Source organism: Chaetodon trifascialis, chromosome 12 (genome assembly GCF_039877785.1).
Source record: "Chaetodon trifascialis isolate fChaTrf1 chromosome 12, fChaTrf1.hap1, whole genome shotgun sequence".
In the NCBI taxonomy this organism is placed as follows: domain Eukaryota; kingdom Metazoa; phylum Chordata; class Actinopteri; order Chaetodontiformes; family Chaetodontidae; genus Chaetodon; species Chaetodon trifascialis.
Window position 1 is genome coordinate 14,685,127 of NC_092067.1, and position 18,387 is coordinate 14,703,513.

The following is an 18,387-nucleotide window of genomic DNA, read 5'->3' on the forward strand; positions in this document are numbered from 1 at the left end:
AGCCATCAGAGGAAGTCAAATTGTGAATGTCACTACTGCCATCTTAACTAATTCTGTATTTAGGCCTGGTCCTTGATATAGTAAGAATTTCTGTCCTGCTTTATGAATTGCAGGACTGCTTTTCTCTTCATAATATTAACATAAAGACATTGCTGTTATTATTATTATTTGATTATCATTACTGACCTGTACCCTTGTGTTTAACAGTTGTTTTATGTCTGTTCATATTGTTGTATTTGTTTTTTTGGGTTTTTTTGTGATAATGTTGTTGGGCTGCCTTCTTGGCCAGGTCACTCTTGGAAAAGAGATTTTAATCTCAATGAGGCTTTTACCTGGTTAAATAAAGGATATATAGAGAACTGAAGTAATTGGTGATTTAATCAATTAGTGAGCAGAAAATTAATTGTCAGCTAATTTGATGATCGATTAATCATTTATGTTCACGCAAAAATACTAAACATTTGATGGTTACAGCTTCTCCAGTGTGAGGATTTGCTGCTTTTCCCTGTCATTCATTACAGTTAGTTGAATATCTCTGGGTGTTGGAGTGCTGGCTAAGAAAAAAAATCTATTTCAATATATCATATTGGGTTCTTGTAAATCACAGTGTTCATTTCCCGATATTTTCTAGTGTTTAATGAGCTAAATGAGTGATCAAAAAATCGATAGTAAAAACAGTCATTAGCTGTAACCCAAATGTTTAAAACTCATTCATTGTTCCTGACTGTAGCAGATCTTTAGATCTATTATTTACCACCAGTGAGAAATATACTTTATATGGTGACACTTGCTCCTTCAAGAAGCAGATAAATAAACTCTGTGTTTCAGCAGAAGCTTGCTGACGCCTTAAAACTCTGCGATCACTGCTCTGGATAGCTCTCTCAGATTTATACTGCTTCAGTCCTCCAAGGAATTTACAACTAAAGCTGGAAAACACTTTTGTTCAGGCGTTTCCACCGCAGATAGCAAGTCTGAGGAGGCGAGAAAGACATTAACAAACAAGTGGCCAGAAATTAAAACGTCCATAATTTGATGAATACCTATCCGCTGTGGCCCCCTCACTCACACGCTGCATTTCTACACAGTAAGCAAAGCCACAGCTTCAAACATCAGAAGCTGTTGTTGTCAGCGTTAGTTGCCTAATGTCGTGCGTCTGTGAGAGGTCATTTCTCGCAGGATGAAAGGGTTGTCTGATAAATACATGCTCTGTGCTGACATAATGTAGTCCGTCGTGCTGGGACGCAGAGATAAAATGTTCAGTGAATTAGAAAAGCCTGTGTTAAGATGACAGAGCAGCACAGTCAAACACCAGCACAAGTAGTTATGGCATCATTATTGTTGTTGTTTATCATTTTAATTTCAGCAACAGCTGACACACGTTTCCAGTCCTGCTCCATAGTTCCTAGTCAGGGGAGAACAAATTGCTCACTGTTAGTCATCCTGCAGAAAACAGCAGACCATGCTTGAAGGTCCATAGAGCACTAGATTACTGACATGTGCTAGAGGTTGCTTTGTTCATTTAGCATGCATGATAGCAATCACCAGACAGAGACTTGGTTAGCTGCGGTGTAATTGCTCCCAGGCTCATGCTTATTCCATTAGAAAATGCCCAACAGAGACATTTACTAGCAGCCTTTCAACTTTAACAAGCGCCACATTAGGTTTACACTCCCCAGTCATGGAGACACGCAAGTTACAGTCTCTGGACTATTAATCTCCTGCTTAAAATTTACTTTCTGCCAAGATTAATCAAGCCGTGGACACGCAGTCAATAAGAGGAGGCTATTTAGATAAGTGTAAGCCATTATAATTACTTTAGAAGTCGGGGGCCTTAAGGTGTTGCAATTGATTCTGTTATCACAGTTTTTTAATGTCAAGCACGCTCGCTATTTGGCTGGAATTTAAGAACAAAATGGACAGATTGTAGAGGCACATAAACACCTTTTGCAGCACAAGAACGCATCATTATAGTCCTCGAAATAGAACAAGGGCAAAAATGATGCCCATGTTGTTAAGTAAATAAGGTTTTCAGGCAAAATTGTGGCCAAGGCTGCATGTGTGGAGAAGAAGAGGTGGGGGGGGTGGGGGAGGGCTGGAAAGCAGCCTGCAGTCAATATCATCATCATCATTTCATTAGACTTGCCTTACACAATGGGAATGTCAGTATCTATCAGGAAGCTAATGTGGCAGTGATTCCCAGGGGCGGGAGATATATTTGGCACATCAGGAAACCACTGACAAGATTCATGGATATATAAGAGAGAGGAGTAACACAGCTGAGAAAGGATGGACGGGTGAGCGACCTACCGTGTGTGCGTGTGTGCGTGTGTGTGTGTGTGTGTGTGAGAGAGAGAGCGAGAGAGAGAGAGAGAGAGAGAGAGAGAGAGAGAGAGAGAGAGGAAACTTTTCTTAGCTGAAAAAAAAAATGTCCAGAATACAAATACAATTAACACACAAGAAGAAAAGTGCAATGCAATGAGCCCAGTAAATCTGATGGCCTTCGTTTCAGTATTCTAATGGGTGTTGAATCCTTTGTGTGTGTGTGTGTGTGTGTGTGTGTGTGTGTGTGTGTGTGTGTGTGTGTGTGTGTGTGTGTGTGTGTGTGTGTGTGTGTGCACGCCAGGTGTGTAATGGAGGGTGAACAGACTAGTGCAGAGACAGACATTAAGTGTTTCACAGTCTGGTGTTCAGAGCCAGCCCACCCACCCTCACGAGACGGAGCTACTGCAACAACAGAACTGCTCCAGCACCTTATTATATTACTGGCCTGATCTCCTCTTGATCAAAGTTTAATTACGCTTGTAATTAGAATTGATGGAGATACTGGTTATGGATTAAAGTGACAAACACCTTGACCGACTACTGGATATTAATGTCATAGCCTAAATCAGCTACAAACCTATTCTCTTTATACTTTATTTACCAATATATATACATGTTTGTCTGAGATGATTTGCATCATACTGATATTTGTATGAAGTGACTGGTTCAGTGGTTATGTTACCGACTTTCATTCATGTCTTGCCAGTTGCTAAACAGTGATGTAGGTTTCATTTGCATTCAACCATAATAAGATTCTCCAACACCTGCTTCCAAATTAGCCATATCATTACACTTTGGCACGTTTAACCTTCAATGTCCTTAGAGCAAATAACAACCCCCCTCCAAAAAGGTCCCCCTCCCTTTAGATGTGGCAAGGAGTCAAGGGTTATTATTTCTATTACCCCATTATATGAGTAGATATTCCTTTAATCCTCTGTTCCCTGTAACTTTACAAAGCAGCCAGTGACACCGGGTCCGTAATGATTGCTGCACTGAAGCATGAAACAAAGAAGCAGCGTCTGCCTGGTGGAGGATGGGGGGGAGAGCCACTGCAACAGCCAGTCCCTCTACGGCTGTGTCGAAATAAAACGCAGCCGGGCAGAGCCTTGAAATAGGCGCCTTGGAAAAAAAATGTTAAGAGAGCACAGTCTAATGCGTTTTATGATAAATATCTTAAAAGTGTGAGTAATGATAGGAGCGAAGGAATTGGCAGGGGTGGGGGGTGGGGGGGGGGGGGTGCTCATGAAAGCTCAGCTGTGAGATGATCGGCCAATAAAAAGTCCCTCCAGGGTGATTAATCTGACCGATGGCTGGTGACAGCCAGGTGCATTGAAATGATGTACGAGAAAAAAGAAAGGAGAAAAGGAAAACATGCACATTTGCTCAGACACGTCTCTCCCTGTAGAGCTTTACATATTCCACCACACTCTATTTTTCCCTACATATTTTGCATATATTTGTCTAAAGACTGGATGCCAGCACAGATCTGTTTACTGTCAGCGTCTTGATGAACTCAACCTGTCTTTGGCAGTGACTGATGAACACTGTCTGTTTGGGATCCCAGAGACTCAAAAAAACAAACATTGTTTTATCACCTTGATACTTGACCTCTCCTAATTTTATGAGAATCGCCAATAGATGTGATTTTGCACTGATGACATGACTCCATTGCAGGACACTACTTCTGTTTTGGATCTCAGACCTCAGCTGTAAAACACGTTCAAATACAGCAGCTGCCTGGATGCTCCCTGTCTATGATTACTGCTGGCAGTTCTTTCTTGGCAGCTCTACTCCTCTAAAATATAATGTGAGTAGTGTATTTGGATTTTTCTCTGCCATCTAAGTGGCCCCAAAGTTACAACAGTGTGCACAGTGTTATACATTTCTTTGTCTGTGAGAACAAAGGGAATACACATTGCTCATGCATGCCCTGAATAATATATAAAACATGAAATATTTCCCTTTTTGGTGTAATAAAAATTCTTCATGTGAGGTATTTCCTGCATTTTGACATCAGCCCACGTAAGCTAATATGCTTCTATCTATTGGGTATTAATGAGCTCGAACGAAAAGAAAAAAATATTAGAGTTTAGTCTTCCAGTGTTGTTCGCCACACATACAGTATTTATTTGTAAAGTTCAAATGTCCTTTTACAAACTGCAAAAAATTGTGCCCACAGATGTTCTACAGCTCATGTCTTTATTAATGCTGTGGCTACAACAGTAACACTCTGCAAACGATGGCGTGAAGTTAAAGTGCCTACATTGAATTTAACAAGGGATATTTCATCCCACTAATTCAGGAATGTACAATTGTTCAATAAATCTTATTACAGTAGCAAACACTGTGCATTTCATTGTTCAAGCAGAAGTCTTAATGATAAATAATCCCAGTTTCTCACATTGTTTTTCTCAACAGAAATGTGTCTATAGTAAGCAAGACAAATAAATTTTGCATATTCTAGTTTTACTCCACTTAACACGATTAGAATATAGACAATCATATGTCCATAGGATAAAAGCTGCCCCATGATCATGGTTTAGCATTGTGCTTTTTATCATTAACAAAGCACCGGCAGTAGCAGCCGCACTGCCAGTCATGCCTCCCACATATAGCCAGGTGTCTCGACAACATTCAGTCAGTGAATCACAAGGACATTGCACAGTTACACAACATAGATTGCACTAAAGTTTAGGGCGGTAAGTTAAGTATTCTTATATAAACATCTGGATCCATCCTTAAGGGAGAACAAGGGCCGTGTACATGTTCATAAAGGTAACTCAACCCTTCTTTGGTTCACAAATACACTGAAAGACTTCAATGTTATTCAAAACATTGTGATATTATACAGCAGAGTTTCCAAATAGGAAGGAGGATACATTAGAAATGGAACAGAACAGCAGAACTATTCAAAATTATAATCTCTGGATATAATAAAATGATTTCTCTATTACATACTATACCGTATGGTCGATTTACGTGTAGGATTTTCTCACTGTAAAACTAGGACACATTTGGCACAAAGGCAATGTAACAATAATATACACAGTCTACACAAAAATCTCTAAAAACACAGCAATCAAGTACAGTGCTTGTTACAATGACTGTGTTATATAGTTCCACCTACGTAATATCAAAGGGGAATAACAGCGAGGGTACGATGTGGCGGTGCATCTGGCTTGATAGTTACATTGACAACATGGAGCACCAACAGTCAGTACATCATATATATATACTGTATACGTATATTTTACATTTATACTGTTTATGTCAATGCAATAAGGTTCTCTACATCGTCATTTGTTATGTGTGAAAAAATATTTTCATCTCATTCTGTTTTTAATACTGAGCTTCATATAGTACAACAGTAAAATGACGTTTTCTTTATAGCTGCTACAGAAAGAATCATTCAAGTGCTCAGATACTCTTGCTCTTTCATATTTACATGAAAAGTAAGCAGTGTTAATCTTATTTCAGGCTTATTTCCACTTAACGTACACTTTGGCAAGAATACCAGTGTGCTTTTGTGATTCTCTCTAGTTTTGACCTATGTCCTTTTTTCACTCGGATAACCTTGTGTGCAAATGTTTTGAAAGTATGTCATCGCTGCTAAAGACAGAAGAGACAGAGACGGGACACACATGGCATATTATTTGTTGTGCATTGCCAGAAAAGATCTGTAAGCAAAAACTTCAACATCTTTAGGAGACAAAAGGGACATGAAGCCAAGCTCAAGGCCCTTCAGAGTCTGCAAAGGCCAACGTTTGGGCAGAGAAAGGGTTTAGGTGTGGCTCTTACAAGTCATTCCCCAGTCGCTCGATCTCCTCGATCAGGAAGTCGATGTCTGACCTGGTGGCAGCGGGGTTGGAGATGACCATGCGGAAGAAGTTCACCTTGTCACCTTGGGGCTGGTAGCCCACCATCGTAGTCCCAGACTCCATCATCATTGCCTTGATCTTTGGGGCCACCTGTTGCAGAAAACATACAGTAATGAGCATATGCACACACAGTTGTCCATGATTTTACTGTGTGAGTCCCTCAATCTAAGAGGGCAGGAGAAGTCCAAACGTGGCTTAAGAAGCAGATTGATGAGTCATTACCTTGTGCAGCCTCTCCCGCCTCTCTTCACCGTCAGGCAAGTCGCGCAAGCTCGGTGGCAGGTACCAGAAACACACATTAGTGTGCTGCGGCTGATAAGAGAAAATGGGAACAACATTTGTAATGAGTGCCCATAAAAACTGCCTTCTGTAATTTCAGCTTTTCTTGTCAACTTGTCAGCAATGCAAAATGACCCAATCGATCCTAAAACCGAGTTAAGATATCAAATTTATTTTTGCAGTCATTTATCACAAAAGACAAGCAGGTGTTCTGTAAATCGGAAAAGCTCAGATAAGAATAGCGTAGTTTTTCTTTGTTGCTCCAGCTGATTGTCTTGACGATGCTATGAATTCTGGTTTATATTTACCTGATATTTCAGTGCAGTGGATGAAGCTGTGTGTGGAAACATAGCTCTCACCTCTCCGTTGAACACCATCTCGTAGCCCTCTCTGTTTTTTATTTTATTGTAGAGGTACGCGGACAGATCCAGGCACTTGTCAATGTGCTGTTCAAATCCTATTGTTCCCTTTTAGGAAGATTGAAAGAAGAAGGAGTTGTTACCATCGCACTCTAGATATGGCAGCACGGTTCATAGCAGTTTTAGAAGAAAACAGCAGATAAAATACATACCTTCGCCTTCCACATAAGCCAGAATTTGAAGATATCGACATGGCGTCCGCACTGTATGGCCTTGTCACCAGTGTCATATGTAACGTCATACTGTTTATCTGGCTGGAACAGGTAACCAGCACACATGGAGTTGCAGCCTTGTAATAATCCCTGCAATGGACAGAGTGTCAGTGAAGGAAACAGGAAGGTGAGCAAACACCCGCAGAAAACAGTTGTCTGTGTCTATATTGTGTGTGCAGGAGTGGTATCATGTGCAGCAGGCAACTGAAAAACAGACTCACCCTCTCCCTGACCAGAATGGCAGAGCACTGCAGCGGCACTCCCATCATTTTATGAGGGTTCCAGGTGACTGAGTTGGCCCTGCACAGATATTGAAACAGTAAACACAGCTCTGTGAGTGTGTGTGTATCAAGCCTAGGAACAGAAGTGGTAATCTAAGAAGACACTGAACTTTTCAGTTTTATAGAAGAAACTGTCACATGAGTCGTTGGAAAGATATCATTTGAAACATCTGTGGTTGTGTACACCGATCTGGCCCAGACTTTAAAGGGCCACTCCAGTAATTTAGTATTGTATGAAGACAGGGTGTAACTGGGATGCCCTTGTGTGTCATGATGCCAGCTATGAGCCACAAAGCCCCTGTTGTTTGCCTTTTAACTTCTTTACTGTCTAACATATATACATATACAGTATATATATATATATAATCCCGATGACATCACTAGGTTTACAACAACCCTGATGATGTGATCAGGGTTATTTTCTCAGACTTAAGAAAGCTCCTACAAAGCCAAAGAAGACATTACACAACAGCTTTTACATGTTTATCTATTAAGTTCTTTCACCTCTCCACTCCATTCAGCTTGTGCCTGTGTTTCCTGGACATGAGCAAACCTCCTCCCCATGCACCCTGCACAGAACACAGCACAGATATAACAGTAAGGATGATAATGTCTATAACAGAAGCTAAAGAGATGGGGCTTTAAAGAGTTTCAGTATTGTCTTACGTCCACATGAAGCCACATATTGTACTTTTCACAGATGTCTGCGATTTCATTGATGGGATCAAAGGCTCCGTAGACGGTGGTACCAGCGGTGGCATTGACAAACATCGGGACATACCCCTGCAAACCAAAAACATTGGGGAAAGAAGATATTTGTATGATTCTGGGCTGAATTCAAGTTGTAACGTTGATTCTCGCATTGTTATTGTTGACATCAAAAAGATGAGCTGAAACACATTTCTCTAATAATGCACTCTCTGTTTGGACAGAGAGTGCTTTTTATTCTGTTTCCTATTCTGCACATCACTTTGCCAGCGAAGAATTACTTCCAGGAGAGGTACTTTAAACTGGAGCAGCATCACGTGTGAGCAGCCAGAAGCATTAACCTGACTGAAATAACATCTCTGCTGTGTTTCTCTTGCTACCAGTAAACTCCACAGCTCAGGCGAGTGTTTCTCTTTTTGTGGAGTCACTAAAAGAAGCAAATAAACAAGTTGATGCCTGAGTCATTCTTGCAGACATTCACCTTTTGCTTGGCCTCTATTACTTTGGCTTCCAAATCAGCCGGGATGACTCGGCCTCTGGAAAAGAAGACATACAGAAGTCACGCGGATATTTCATCTTTTACCAGACTGTCTGCGTGTAAGTCAAGCGCAAAGCAAACCTCTCATCTGTGTTCAAAAGGATCAGGTTCTCTGTCCCGAAGCCCAGAGCTGCGCTGGCTTTCTTGATGGAATAGTGGCTCTGCAAGAACAGATGCTGATCAGTCACAATCATAGACTGGATGAAAAAAGTGGACAAAGCCTCTGGGTCTGAAACATGAAGCCAAATGTCTCAAACCTGCACCCACCAGCAGGGGGCAACTCCACTGGTTGTAAAAAGAAGCCTGATTGTATGTAAGCTTATGAGAAAATGAGCCTACTTATCACTTAAATTATTACCTCATTAAACAGTTTCCTAATGAGTTTATGGTCTCAAACACTGGTGTCAAGTCCTCTTCAGTACAGCATGATGCTCATTTTGTAAACCATGGTCCCATTAGGTATTTGGGTATGCTTTAGGGCATGGCTACCTTGTGACTGACAAGTCGTGACCATAGAGACCTGCCAATCAGGATGCCGCACATAGCCTTCTCTGATTCACAGACAGATCCACCTCCTCAGCCTCATCCTCTTATCCAAATATGGTCACCTCTGGCTCCAAAAGACCAAGATGGCAGCAGCCAAAATGCCAAACTCGAGGCTTCAAAACGATGGTCCATAAACCAATCAGTGACGGTGGCTACGTCCACTTCTGTTATACAGTTTAACAGTCTAACCTGAACTGGTTGGTTCAGGTTTGGATTTTACATTTAAAATACTGATATTACTTGTCAAACTATGATGATAAAGGTGCTTGAATGGTCGGATAACAATGATCAGGAATACAGAGACAGACTAACATGCTCTGAGGTGAAGAGGACCAGTCTGGGTGCAGCTGCCATGCCTTTGGTCTTGACTTCAGGGAAGAACTTGTATCTGGCAATCATCACACTGTACATGTTGGAGATTGCTCCTCCTGCAGAAACCAGCAGTGGTAGAGAGTAAAAACTGCAGTTAAGATCACATTTGAGGTACTCCACTTGAATACATCTGTTTTATGGTACTTTATACTTGTACTACACATATTCTGAACGCAAGATTTTACTTTTACTACAATACATTTATTTGATGGCCTGAGTTACTTTGCAGATTCAGATTATTTATACAAAATGTAATCGCCAAATAAATGATGATGCATTATTATAGCAGTATTTAAGGTGATTAAAATTAGCTTCACCTTTACAGGATGCAACATTTAAGTGATCATTACAAATGAAGGTATCAATGACTATAATCCTACAATATTATTGATATTATTTTGAAATGCTGCATTCTGCATAATGACTACTTTATTTTGATGGTAACACTTCTGGCAAACTTCTGAATGAATAAAAGAATATTTTTACACTGTGATATTGATACTGAGTATTTCTTCCACCATTGGAGACCACATTAGATGTTTTAGGAGTGAAAAACACAGATTCAGAAGCACAAGCTAAAAGCAACATCTAGTGGTATACGATGAAACACGACATGAAGTCTGACATGTTTGCGTCAGGGCTTTGAGTTATTGAGTCCCTGTTCAATCATTGGTTTGGCTCTCACCTGGAGAAAATATGCCATCACCCTCTCCATCAGGCCAGCCAATGATCTCCCTCATCTTTTTCAGTGTCAGCTGCTCCATGAGCACAAAGACAGGGGCGATCTCATAGGTAAACCTGGAACAAAGCAGAATGAAAAAACAGTTTAATATGTGATAAAAGCAAAGTGAAGCTCTCTTTCACTCTTTCTCTTGTTTTGTTTTTTTTTTGTGTGTGTGTGTGTGTGTGTGTTAATTGGACAATGGTACATAAATAATTTCATTTAAGTAAAACTCCATTCAACTTACAGACTGCAGGAGGGACTGATGGGATCAATATAAAATAGACTGATATTTAACACCATGCATTTGTATACTTTAATTGTACAGCATGGTTACTGAGCTCTCGTTATGTACACAGTCACACCTCAATGGCATCTTATTGTTTTAGAAATGGCCTTTTGCTGCAGTGAAAGGACACAGTCTCACTCTCATTGATACAGCAATACTCACAATATGAACAATGTATTTTTAATGGGATTAGCATTATTAAAAACACTGGAGGAATAACAACAATGATCTGCTGTTTCACTCACAAAACAAAGTTGTTTCAGGCGCCTTTAATATTCTCGATGTAGCTTTGTTTTCCCATGTTTTATCCTCTCAAGTATATAATTTTTTCCACATCATCAAAGCACATTAAAAACCCCTCTGCCTCAGAGAAAAGCACAGTCGATTTGGAATTGCGGCACAGGCGGGCTCATCCATCTTCTCCTGACCAATATTCTTCTAATTACATAAGTATCTGTCTATTCATGCAAAGAAAGTAAATGAATCAGTGGAACATTACAGAATGTCGCATTGTGCCCCTCAGCATCTTCAGCATACAGTAATAAGGACGGGGAAAAAATAAACAAGTCAGATGCCACTTCGCAGATGTCGCACATTAATTTCATCGCATTCATTCATGCAGGCAACGCTCACTCGTTCTGATTATGTAAGACCTGGATGTGATTGTCAGTCTATTAGTGTCAGTCAATATCTGCCAGGGGTAATTAGGGTTGATGGAGTAATTAATAAAGGTAAATTACAAGTATGTAAGCAACCTCCACCCTCTGGTTCAAATCATCCTCGCTGATGTCGCCAATAACACACAAGCTGGCTACAGTGTTGAGAAGGGCTGTGGAAGACAGACTGATGGCTGAGCCAGGCTGGAAACAGGTTAATATAAGTTTAAGATCTGTAGCAGAGCTTTGTAATAAAGGTTCAAACTGGTGTGAGACCTGAACCCTCTGTTACTCTCTCAAAATCCTCACATATCACAGTAGAAATCATTGGTCCCACTTTCCAATAAGGCAACCTTCACATAGATTTTAGAGGCTGTAAATAATCACTTCAGTAAGGGTTAGTAAATAATTTACACCTGCCTTTTAGATCAATTATGATCTTTAAATAAGAAATTAAAAAAAACCCTTCTCTGGTGTTGATGCTCTTTTTGGGGATAATGCAGTTATAAATGTTCGTGATCCATTAATCCATCCTTAATGAGTTGTTAATAAAGCAGGTTTGGGCCACATCTTTTCAATGTCTTTTCCAGGTGGTGAATGACCATACAGTTCAATCAATCAAAGGGATTGTTCACAATCTAGCAACCCATCATTTGTTCTTATTATTGGCTTATATCTAATCTATAAAGCATTAGTAAATGATGTATTGATAGTCTTCTATCTATTTATAAGAATTTCTGGATTTATCGGCATTATGGACATATCTTCATACTGTCATCCACACCGAGTGATTCCATTGTGATGCTGCATGTTGGTTTTACTTCCCAAAGTGTTCAAGTTGGAAAAGTCAAAAAAGTTTTACTTTGACTTCACGGTTTACAAGAATGGGAATGGAAAAAACGGTGGAGGAGAAGAGGTATTGTAGAGCTCTGGCTGAGTTTTATCTCATCATCGTACACTGAGCTAGACCTGTAGTACAATTAAATGTGATTAAGTACAATCACCCTGCAAACACCTGTCTGAGACAGAGTCCTGGAAAGCAAAAGAAAGGATGTATTGCAAAACTCATTGCTGAGTCCCAGTGATGGCTGTTCATACAGGGCACAGATGGTCCGAGGGGCACGCCATGTCCCCTTTTGGCATTGTTACATCACAGGAACTAGCATTAGATGAAACAAAGACAGCATGTAAACTGTGAATGCGAATCAATATGCAATTTAGTTTGCCTGCAGGGCTGAATTACGTGACCACAGCCTGAGCACAGGCCAACACTAACAATACTGTGGGGAGTAGCTGTACAAATGTCTTCCTTTGTGCTTTTTATGTTCTTGCCTGATTGGCAATCAGTTAGTGCGTGCAGGGTATTCTTCAGCCACAGACAGTAATTACTGTGTGTCACTTCAAGTATTCCTCTAACTCAGTTCTACAGAGGCCCTTTAAATACATAAAAGCTTTTCAAAAGTAGAATAAAATGAACCTAATGACTTCCAAACTGGATCTAATTTTTATTGCTTTTACCTCCTATTATCTGCATGGCTGTTTAGGGAAGGCAAAGATTATCTAAAAACTTAACTCACCAGGGTATCACATTACTCACATGTTAGTGTTGGCTGTAGAGGTAAGCCACTCTCCTGCCAACCCAACAATGTCTAATCCAGTGGATAGCTGGTTAAAGAACCTGGGGTGACCTGCAATTGATAAGGAGACAACAAAGCAACATAATTCCCAGCAAACAATTCATCATTCAAGAGTCTGAGAGAGAAAATAGCTTATCTGTAATCATTACACTGGCATGTAAGCTAATGAGAGTTATTGATTGCAGCAGGCCCTGCTGAGCCTTCAGGCCTCTTTGTTCTCACCTGTTCTCACTCCATATTTCAGGGTGTCCCTGCAGTCCACCAGGATCTGCTCCAGAGACTCGGGCTGGTCAGAGAGCTCCAGGTTGAAGCCCTCCATGCCCTCCAGCAGCTGGTGAGGGTGGTGGAAGTCCAGGACCTTGGTGGACCTGTCAAAGGTCTTCCGGACATAGTTGGTGAGGATTTCCACAACCTCCAGCAAGAACTGCATGGTCTGCTCCTCTCCATTCTTGGCAGGCAGCAAATCTAGAAAATAAAACTCATCCATTAAGTTACTCCCATGCTGGGAATTATCTTAAAGGGTCTTAGTTACAATTTATTTCTTCAAGAGTTGGGTTAAAAACAACACTAAGGACAGCACCCAACAAATGCAATATAATGACCCAGAGAATTATTTTCGCATTGGGTGGCATTAGCAGTCTGATTCATCAGCGTATCATTTCGGCTACTTTCATTTATTTCCATAGCGTTACTCTATTTCCACGTTTGGTGATTAAAATGTCCACACAAGGTGTGGATCTCTCAGAGTTTTCTGTTTTATATTTTCTCTTAAGTGCATCATATTTAATTTTAAAGTATAAACCCATTTCATCCGCGTCCAGTACCCCCCCCCCCCCCCCCCCCCCCGCCGAGCCTACCTCTGGCGTACAGGTTGGAGAAGTCGGTCTCCGTGCGGCTGAAACGCGCCCCTCCGCCGATGTTATCGCAGGACAGCAGGTTCTTGGCTGCGCGCTCCTTGAAGGAGCTCACAATCCTGCTCCTCTCCTCCAGGCTGTTGTTCTTCTGCAAAAATCCTAAACGTTTACAAGAAGAAGAGGAGTCCGCAGCGTGATTACACTTCGCATACATGTCGAGAACTGCAGCTTTTTTTTTTTTTTTTTATTTAATTCAACCAGGCCCACTAATTCTCTTCTCCCATGTCTTGTCTTTTATCTCCTCCCTGTGTCTTTCTCCAAGAATCTCCACTCCACTTTCCCCTTTTTATTTTTTATTAGAGAAGAGTCCCATCCTGCACAGGGAGTCCTATTTATGGGCGGAGGACCCTGTGGGAGGTTCAGTGACATCAGCAGCCAAACTCCAGCCAAGCACAAACAAATCGCTGTCATGGAGCGGCTGTAAATTCTTACTAAAGCTCCTCCGACAGCGTGCGCTTCAGTGTGGAAGCCGATAACAATGCAGCACCGACGCACGTTTGATAACAGATTTGAATTTAGCAGTAAATCCTAGTGGGGGAAATACATCTCTACAGGAACCTGATCTGAAATTTGTGCAACAAGCTACTTCTGAGACACTAAACCTGCTGTTTTTCCTCTGATATTAAGCCAACATGAATGCAGTTTTTTTCCCCATTGTGTTTTGCAGCTTCATGGTCCTTGGTAATTAAATGGCCTCAGTGAACGCAGCAGAACGTGTCGGTCAAAAATACCAGAAAATTGTACTGTGCACTGGAGCGAGACATTCAGCATCATGGGAGCAGTCGGTCCGTCTTTGGTTAGTGTGCCATGAGCCTGAAACAGACTCTCAATGTGGAAATCCATTCTGCATAATTCCTTCTTTAATTTCAAGGGGTAAATGGGTGGCTTTAGCACTTGATGTCCCCCCCCCCCCCCCCCCCCCCCCCCACCCATTTTGTTTAAATTACCAAGATCGGTAGTGATGGAAATTTAATAATAGGAGTTAATCGTGAATGGTGAATCTTTGTTTCGATGGAGATCCGTGGTTTCCCATTGAGCCGCGACTGAAATGATGCAGGCCACAGCCTTCAGTCATGCCTGCGGAAACTAAAAACCATGCACGTTTGATCTCTCCCTGACAATTCAGGAATATTTGCATAGTTGTATTAAAAAAATATAGGAAAAAACGCGAACTTACCACATATCTTCATTCCCAATTTTCTTGTACACCCATGTGCAACTCCACACCATGCGTCATAGCCTGAAATGATTTTAACACACCGATTAGAGGGCCTCCCAGCCTAAAATAATCAAGCTCCAGTGTCCATTTTTATCTTGAGCAATTTAATGTTGGAAATAAATGGAGAGACGTATGAGGTCGAGTGATGTTAAGCTGAAATAAAAATAGCTATCATTGGGCGTCTTGGGATTATTTAAACATTAACCCGCCTTCCCCGGGCCCCTGGATCTGGATTAGCCTATTTCCACTCTATGTCACCGTTCATGACCTAAGCAAGGACTTCAAATTAATTAGCCGTTTGGATCCACGCCAGCCTTAAAGATCTAATTGAGTGAAAAGATGCTGGTTAAAATGCGAGCATCAGTAGACATGAAGCGGCTGGCCGGTGACAGATAGAGAATTACTGCGTTATCAAGGGCTTCCAGCCAGAGAGGGGATGGGGCACCTTGGATGGGAAGCATAGACGAAATCCTCAAAAGCAGCAATTTAAGGGAGGAGGGGTGGGAGGGTTCCCACATCCCAATTTAACCCTTGCTTTGGATCATTAGATAAATCATTGCCCTGCTCAGCTCATTGGACGCACTTTAAGTCAGTCCTCGCAATGATTTTCTCCGAGCCAGAGGAGATGATGAGATGGACAACAAAGACACGACCAAAAAAGAAAAAAAGAAAAAAAAAAGAAAGAAGGAAAAAAGAAAGAAAGAAACAAGAGCATAGGTGCTGACACGTAGCATTCAGACCAGACTATACATGTGCAGCAGCTTGGGCTTCCTAGGCAAGGCAATTTCTGCATGGGCCTATTAATAATAATAATAATAATAATAATAATAATAATAATAATAATAATAATAATAATCACTGCTTTTCACCACATACATGCAAAGCCCTCCCAATATTTAAATGAAACATTAGTGTGTAGAAAAGGTTCGTGTTTGCACTGTGCAGAAATGCATGAGATTTGGATTTTCAAAAGGTAAAAATTCAACAATATCTCGGTATCAGGAGCGCATCTGCGCATGTAACCTAATTTTAGACCCGTATTCACTGGGTGAATCAGACTCAGTTTTGCTACCAGCTGACAATGAAAGGACTGTGGTGGCTGTATGGTTTCCACACTGCCCCCTTCATGAAGGCTACAATGCTTAAGTGTGCCATTAGGGGCAATTTAGTATGGCTGAATTAACAGCCACTTCAGGGGCAATTTTCCATGCTTTTCCATGCAGGCACTTTATTCAGCCAGAACACATTTAGCCAAACCAATAAAAAAAATAAAGAAAAAGAACATGAATGCATGAACACACCACCCTTAATAATAATAATAATAATGCTAATACTAATAATGCTAATAATAATTTTAATTGTTTGCCAATAAATATAGAGACATTTGAAGCATTTCCAGCCTTTCTGATAAGATGCCCCGGTGCAGCCTCGGGCTTGTTTTCCAGGCTAATTGCCTTCAGTGTAATGTTTGCAGAGGACATCAGTTTTTGACAGCAGCATTCGTCTGTCACGCAGATGCCGGGAGGTCCGTATGGTGAATGAAATGCAGCGGTGATTTGTGGCGAAGGAAGCCCTCTCAAATGGCAGCGGATTTTTTCTCCCCCCCCCCCCCCCCCCCCCTCTCCCTCGATGAAAATGATTAATGGCATTGCCCACAAAGTAAATAGCACACGTGAAATAGCATTTTATCTGTGATGGACCTTACTTGAGCCCGGTGGTCGTAAATTTGTCGAGTTGGGATCCGGTTCGCCGCCAGAGGAGGAGGGTGCAGACGCCGCCATCACTCCCGAGACCCTGTGCCAAAGTCTTCACCTCAAAAAGCCTGGTCACTTTTTTTTCTTAAATGCCCCCCAAAATCTCTCTTAACACTATGAGAGAGGAAAAGTAAGGCTCACTGGCAGGGGAAGGGAAACAAGCCACAGAGCGCCTAGTTTTCTAACATCTGCCTCCTGCTCATTACAGTTAAAGAGATGCTCAAGTTGGCGACACAGACCTGTAGACGACAAGGACACAGCCTGTCTCACACAAGTTGAGATTCAATTAGTCCACACGAGGCTCGAAGAGAAAAACAAGAAATCGCGGATGACAAGTTCAGTTATGACAGATTTTAAAATCAAGCCTCCAGCACCTGCTTTAACCGTTTGCTGACCACTGACAGGAGCACATTATTTCAGCATCATACCCTGATCCTGCTCAGGATGGATGATGGGGACCAGCCGCCACACAGCTTCATGTTTATCATCTTCATCATAAACAGCACATCCCTAATTGGTGTAGCCAAGGTTATGAAAAACAAAGCTGTCGCATCATCAAAACTGGCACACATATGGAACATCTGGAGGTAAGGCCACGCGCAATAAAAACAGAAAAATGCAAACAAAAGCCTAAAAAGGGAAGATTATGTTCTAGTTTATTAAATTTCTACTTTGACACATTCGGTCATCAGAAGCCTGCTTTGGCTTCACTAACTTGCCTGACAAACAGCTATCAGTCCAAGGTGATAATTTCATTGTTGACCGTGATGCAGGTTGTAGAGAAGGACGACGTGCATCACTGTTTCCAAAGCACCAGCCTGTCATTAAAGGCTAAATGATCGTTAAACCTGTGCAACACAAACAGCTTGTGCACACATGCAAATTCATATCCAAACAGGCAGATCATGTTACTTGAATGTGGTATTTTGCAGGGAGTAAACCTTATAAAACACCTGTTAGAGCATCTCCAACGACAATAAGGAAGAGTTCGTTCAGTTTGGACTCCTTAACCCGCCCCACAGATGAATAAAGCCACTCACCGTGATTATGTTGGTCCAGGAAAGAACAGGTGCAGTCCAAAAAAGAAAAGAAAAAAAAGTGAATTTAGCACCAAATTAAGTCCTGGAGGAGCGACTGCTGCGCTCTTTGGTACACTCCAAGAAAAAGAGGAAGAAGAAAACAGACCTGAGCTCCAGTTCTCCGCTAGATCCCATACAAGGTGACCTTGCTGTTGTTGAAGTGGGTTTGATTTGCTGATATTTAAAGCGAGCCTTGTCTGTTTATTGTCATTGCGCACGAATGAGTCACGGCGAGTACCTACTACCTCCACCGGTGCTGCATATCTGTGGAGCAGACCCGTCTGCAGGCTGTCTGCAGGTCGGACACTGAATGGCGTCGCTTTCGGCCCCTAAAGTATGACTTTTTGGAAGTGCTGATTGTCTCCGGATCTATATAGCTCTGGTTTGAATCCTGGTCACGAACATGAACTTGAAGTTTGCTCTAGCAACACATTACGTGAGGAGGGATCAGCATCCGTGGGGTGGGGGTGTGGGGTGGATCGCTGGTTTTGTTCTTGTGGGGAAATTAAAAAAAAAACAACAAAAAAAACCAAGAGGACAACAATGGAGAAAGCGTCACAATC

At 41.5% G+C, this 18,387-nt stretch overlaps 1 protein-coding gene across 3 annotated transcripts; it reads right to left on the bottom strand.

Annotated features, from left to right (window-relative positions):
• Positions 1–4,423: 4,423 nt before the first annotated feature.
• Positions 4,424–18,314, bottom strand: LOC139339956 (glutamate decarboxylase 1). 3 transcript variants are annotated; one of them, XM_070975429.1, is made up of 17 exons: positions 17,786–18,314; positions 16,697–16,785; positions 14,950–15,012; positions 13,716–13,871; positions 13,081–13,323; positions 12,819–12,909; positions 10,241–10,353; positions 9,496–9,611; positions 8,719–8,798; positions 8,581–8,635; positions 8,058–8,174; positions 7,896–7,960; positions 7,332–7,410; positions 7,051–7,200; positions 6,839–6,946; positions 6,423–6,512; positions 4,424–6,290 (listed from the first exon to the last, which is right to left on the bottom strand). In XM_070975429.1, the coding sequence occupies exons 2-17, from the start codon at positions 16,770–16,772 to the stop codon at positions 6,117–6,119; spliced, it is 1,776 nt and encodes a 591-aa protein (XP_070831530.1). In that variant the 5' UTR covers positions 16,773–16,785; positions 17,786–18,314; the 3' UTR covers positions 4,424–6,116. The 3 variants fall into 3 exon arrangements, with proteins under 3 accessions (XP_070831530.1, XP_070831529.1, XP_070831531.1); XM_070975428.1 differs by having other exon boundaries at positions 16,697–16,859; positions 17,786–18,293; XM_070975430.1 differs by having other exon boundaries at positions 16,697–16,852; positions 17,931–18,287.
• Positions 18,315–18,387: the final 73 nt, after the last annotated feature.

Coding starts and splice junctions, on each gene's coding strand:
- LOC139339956 (XM_070975429.1), bottom strand. CDS start 16,772: ATGGCGGCGTCTGCACCCTCCTCCTCTGGCGGCGAACCGGATCCCAAC. Junction 13,872..14,949: donor ATTGGGAATGAAGATATGTG/GTAAGTTCGCGT, acceptor GTAAACGTTTAG/GATTTTTGCAGAAGAACAAC. Junction 8,636..8,718: donor CTTTTGAACACAGATGAGAG/GTTTGCTTTGCG, acceptor CTTCTTTTCCAG/AGGCCGAGTCATCCCGGCTG.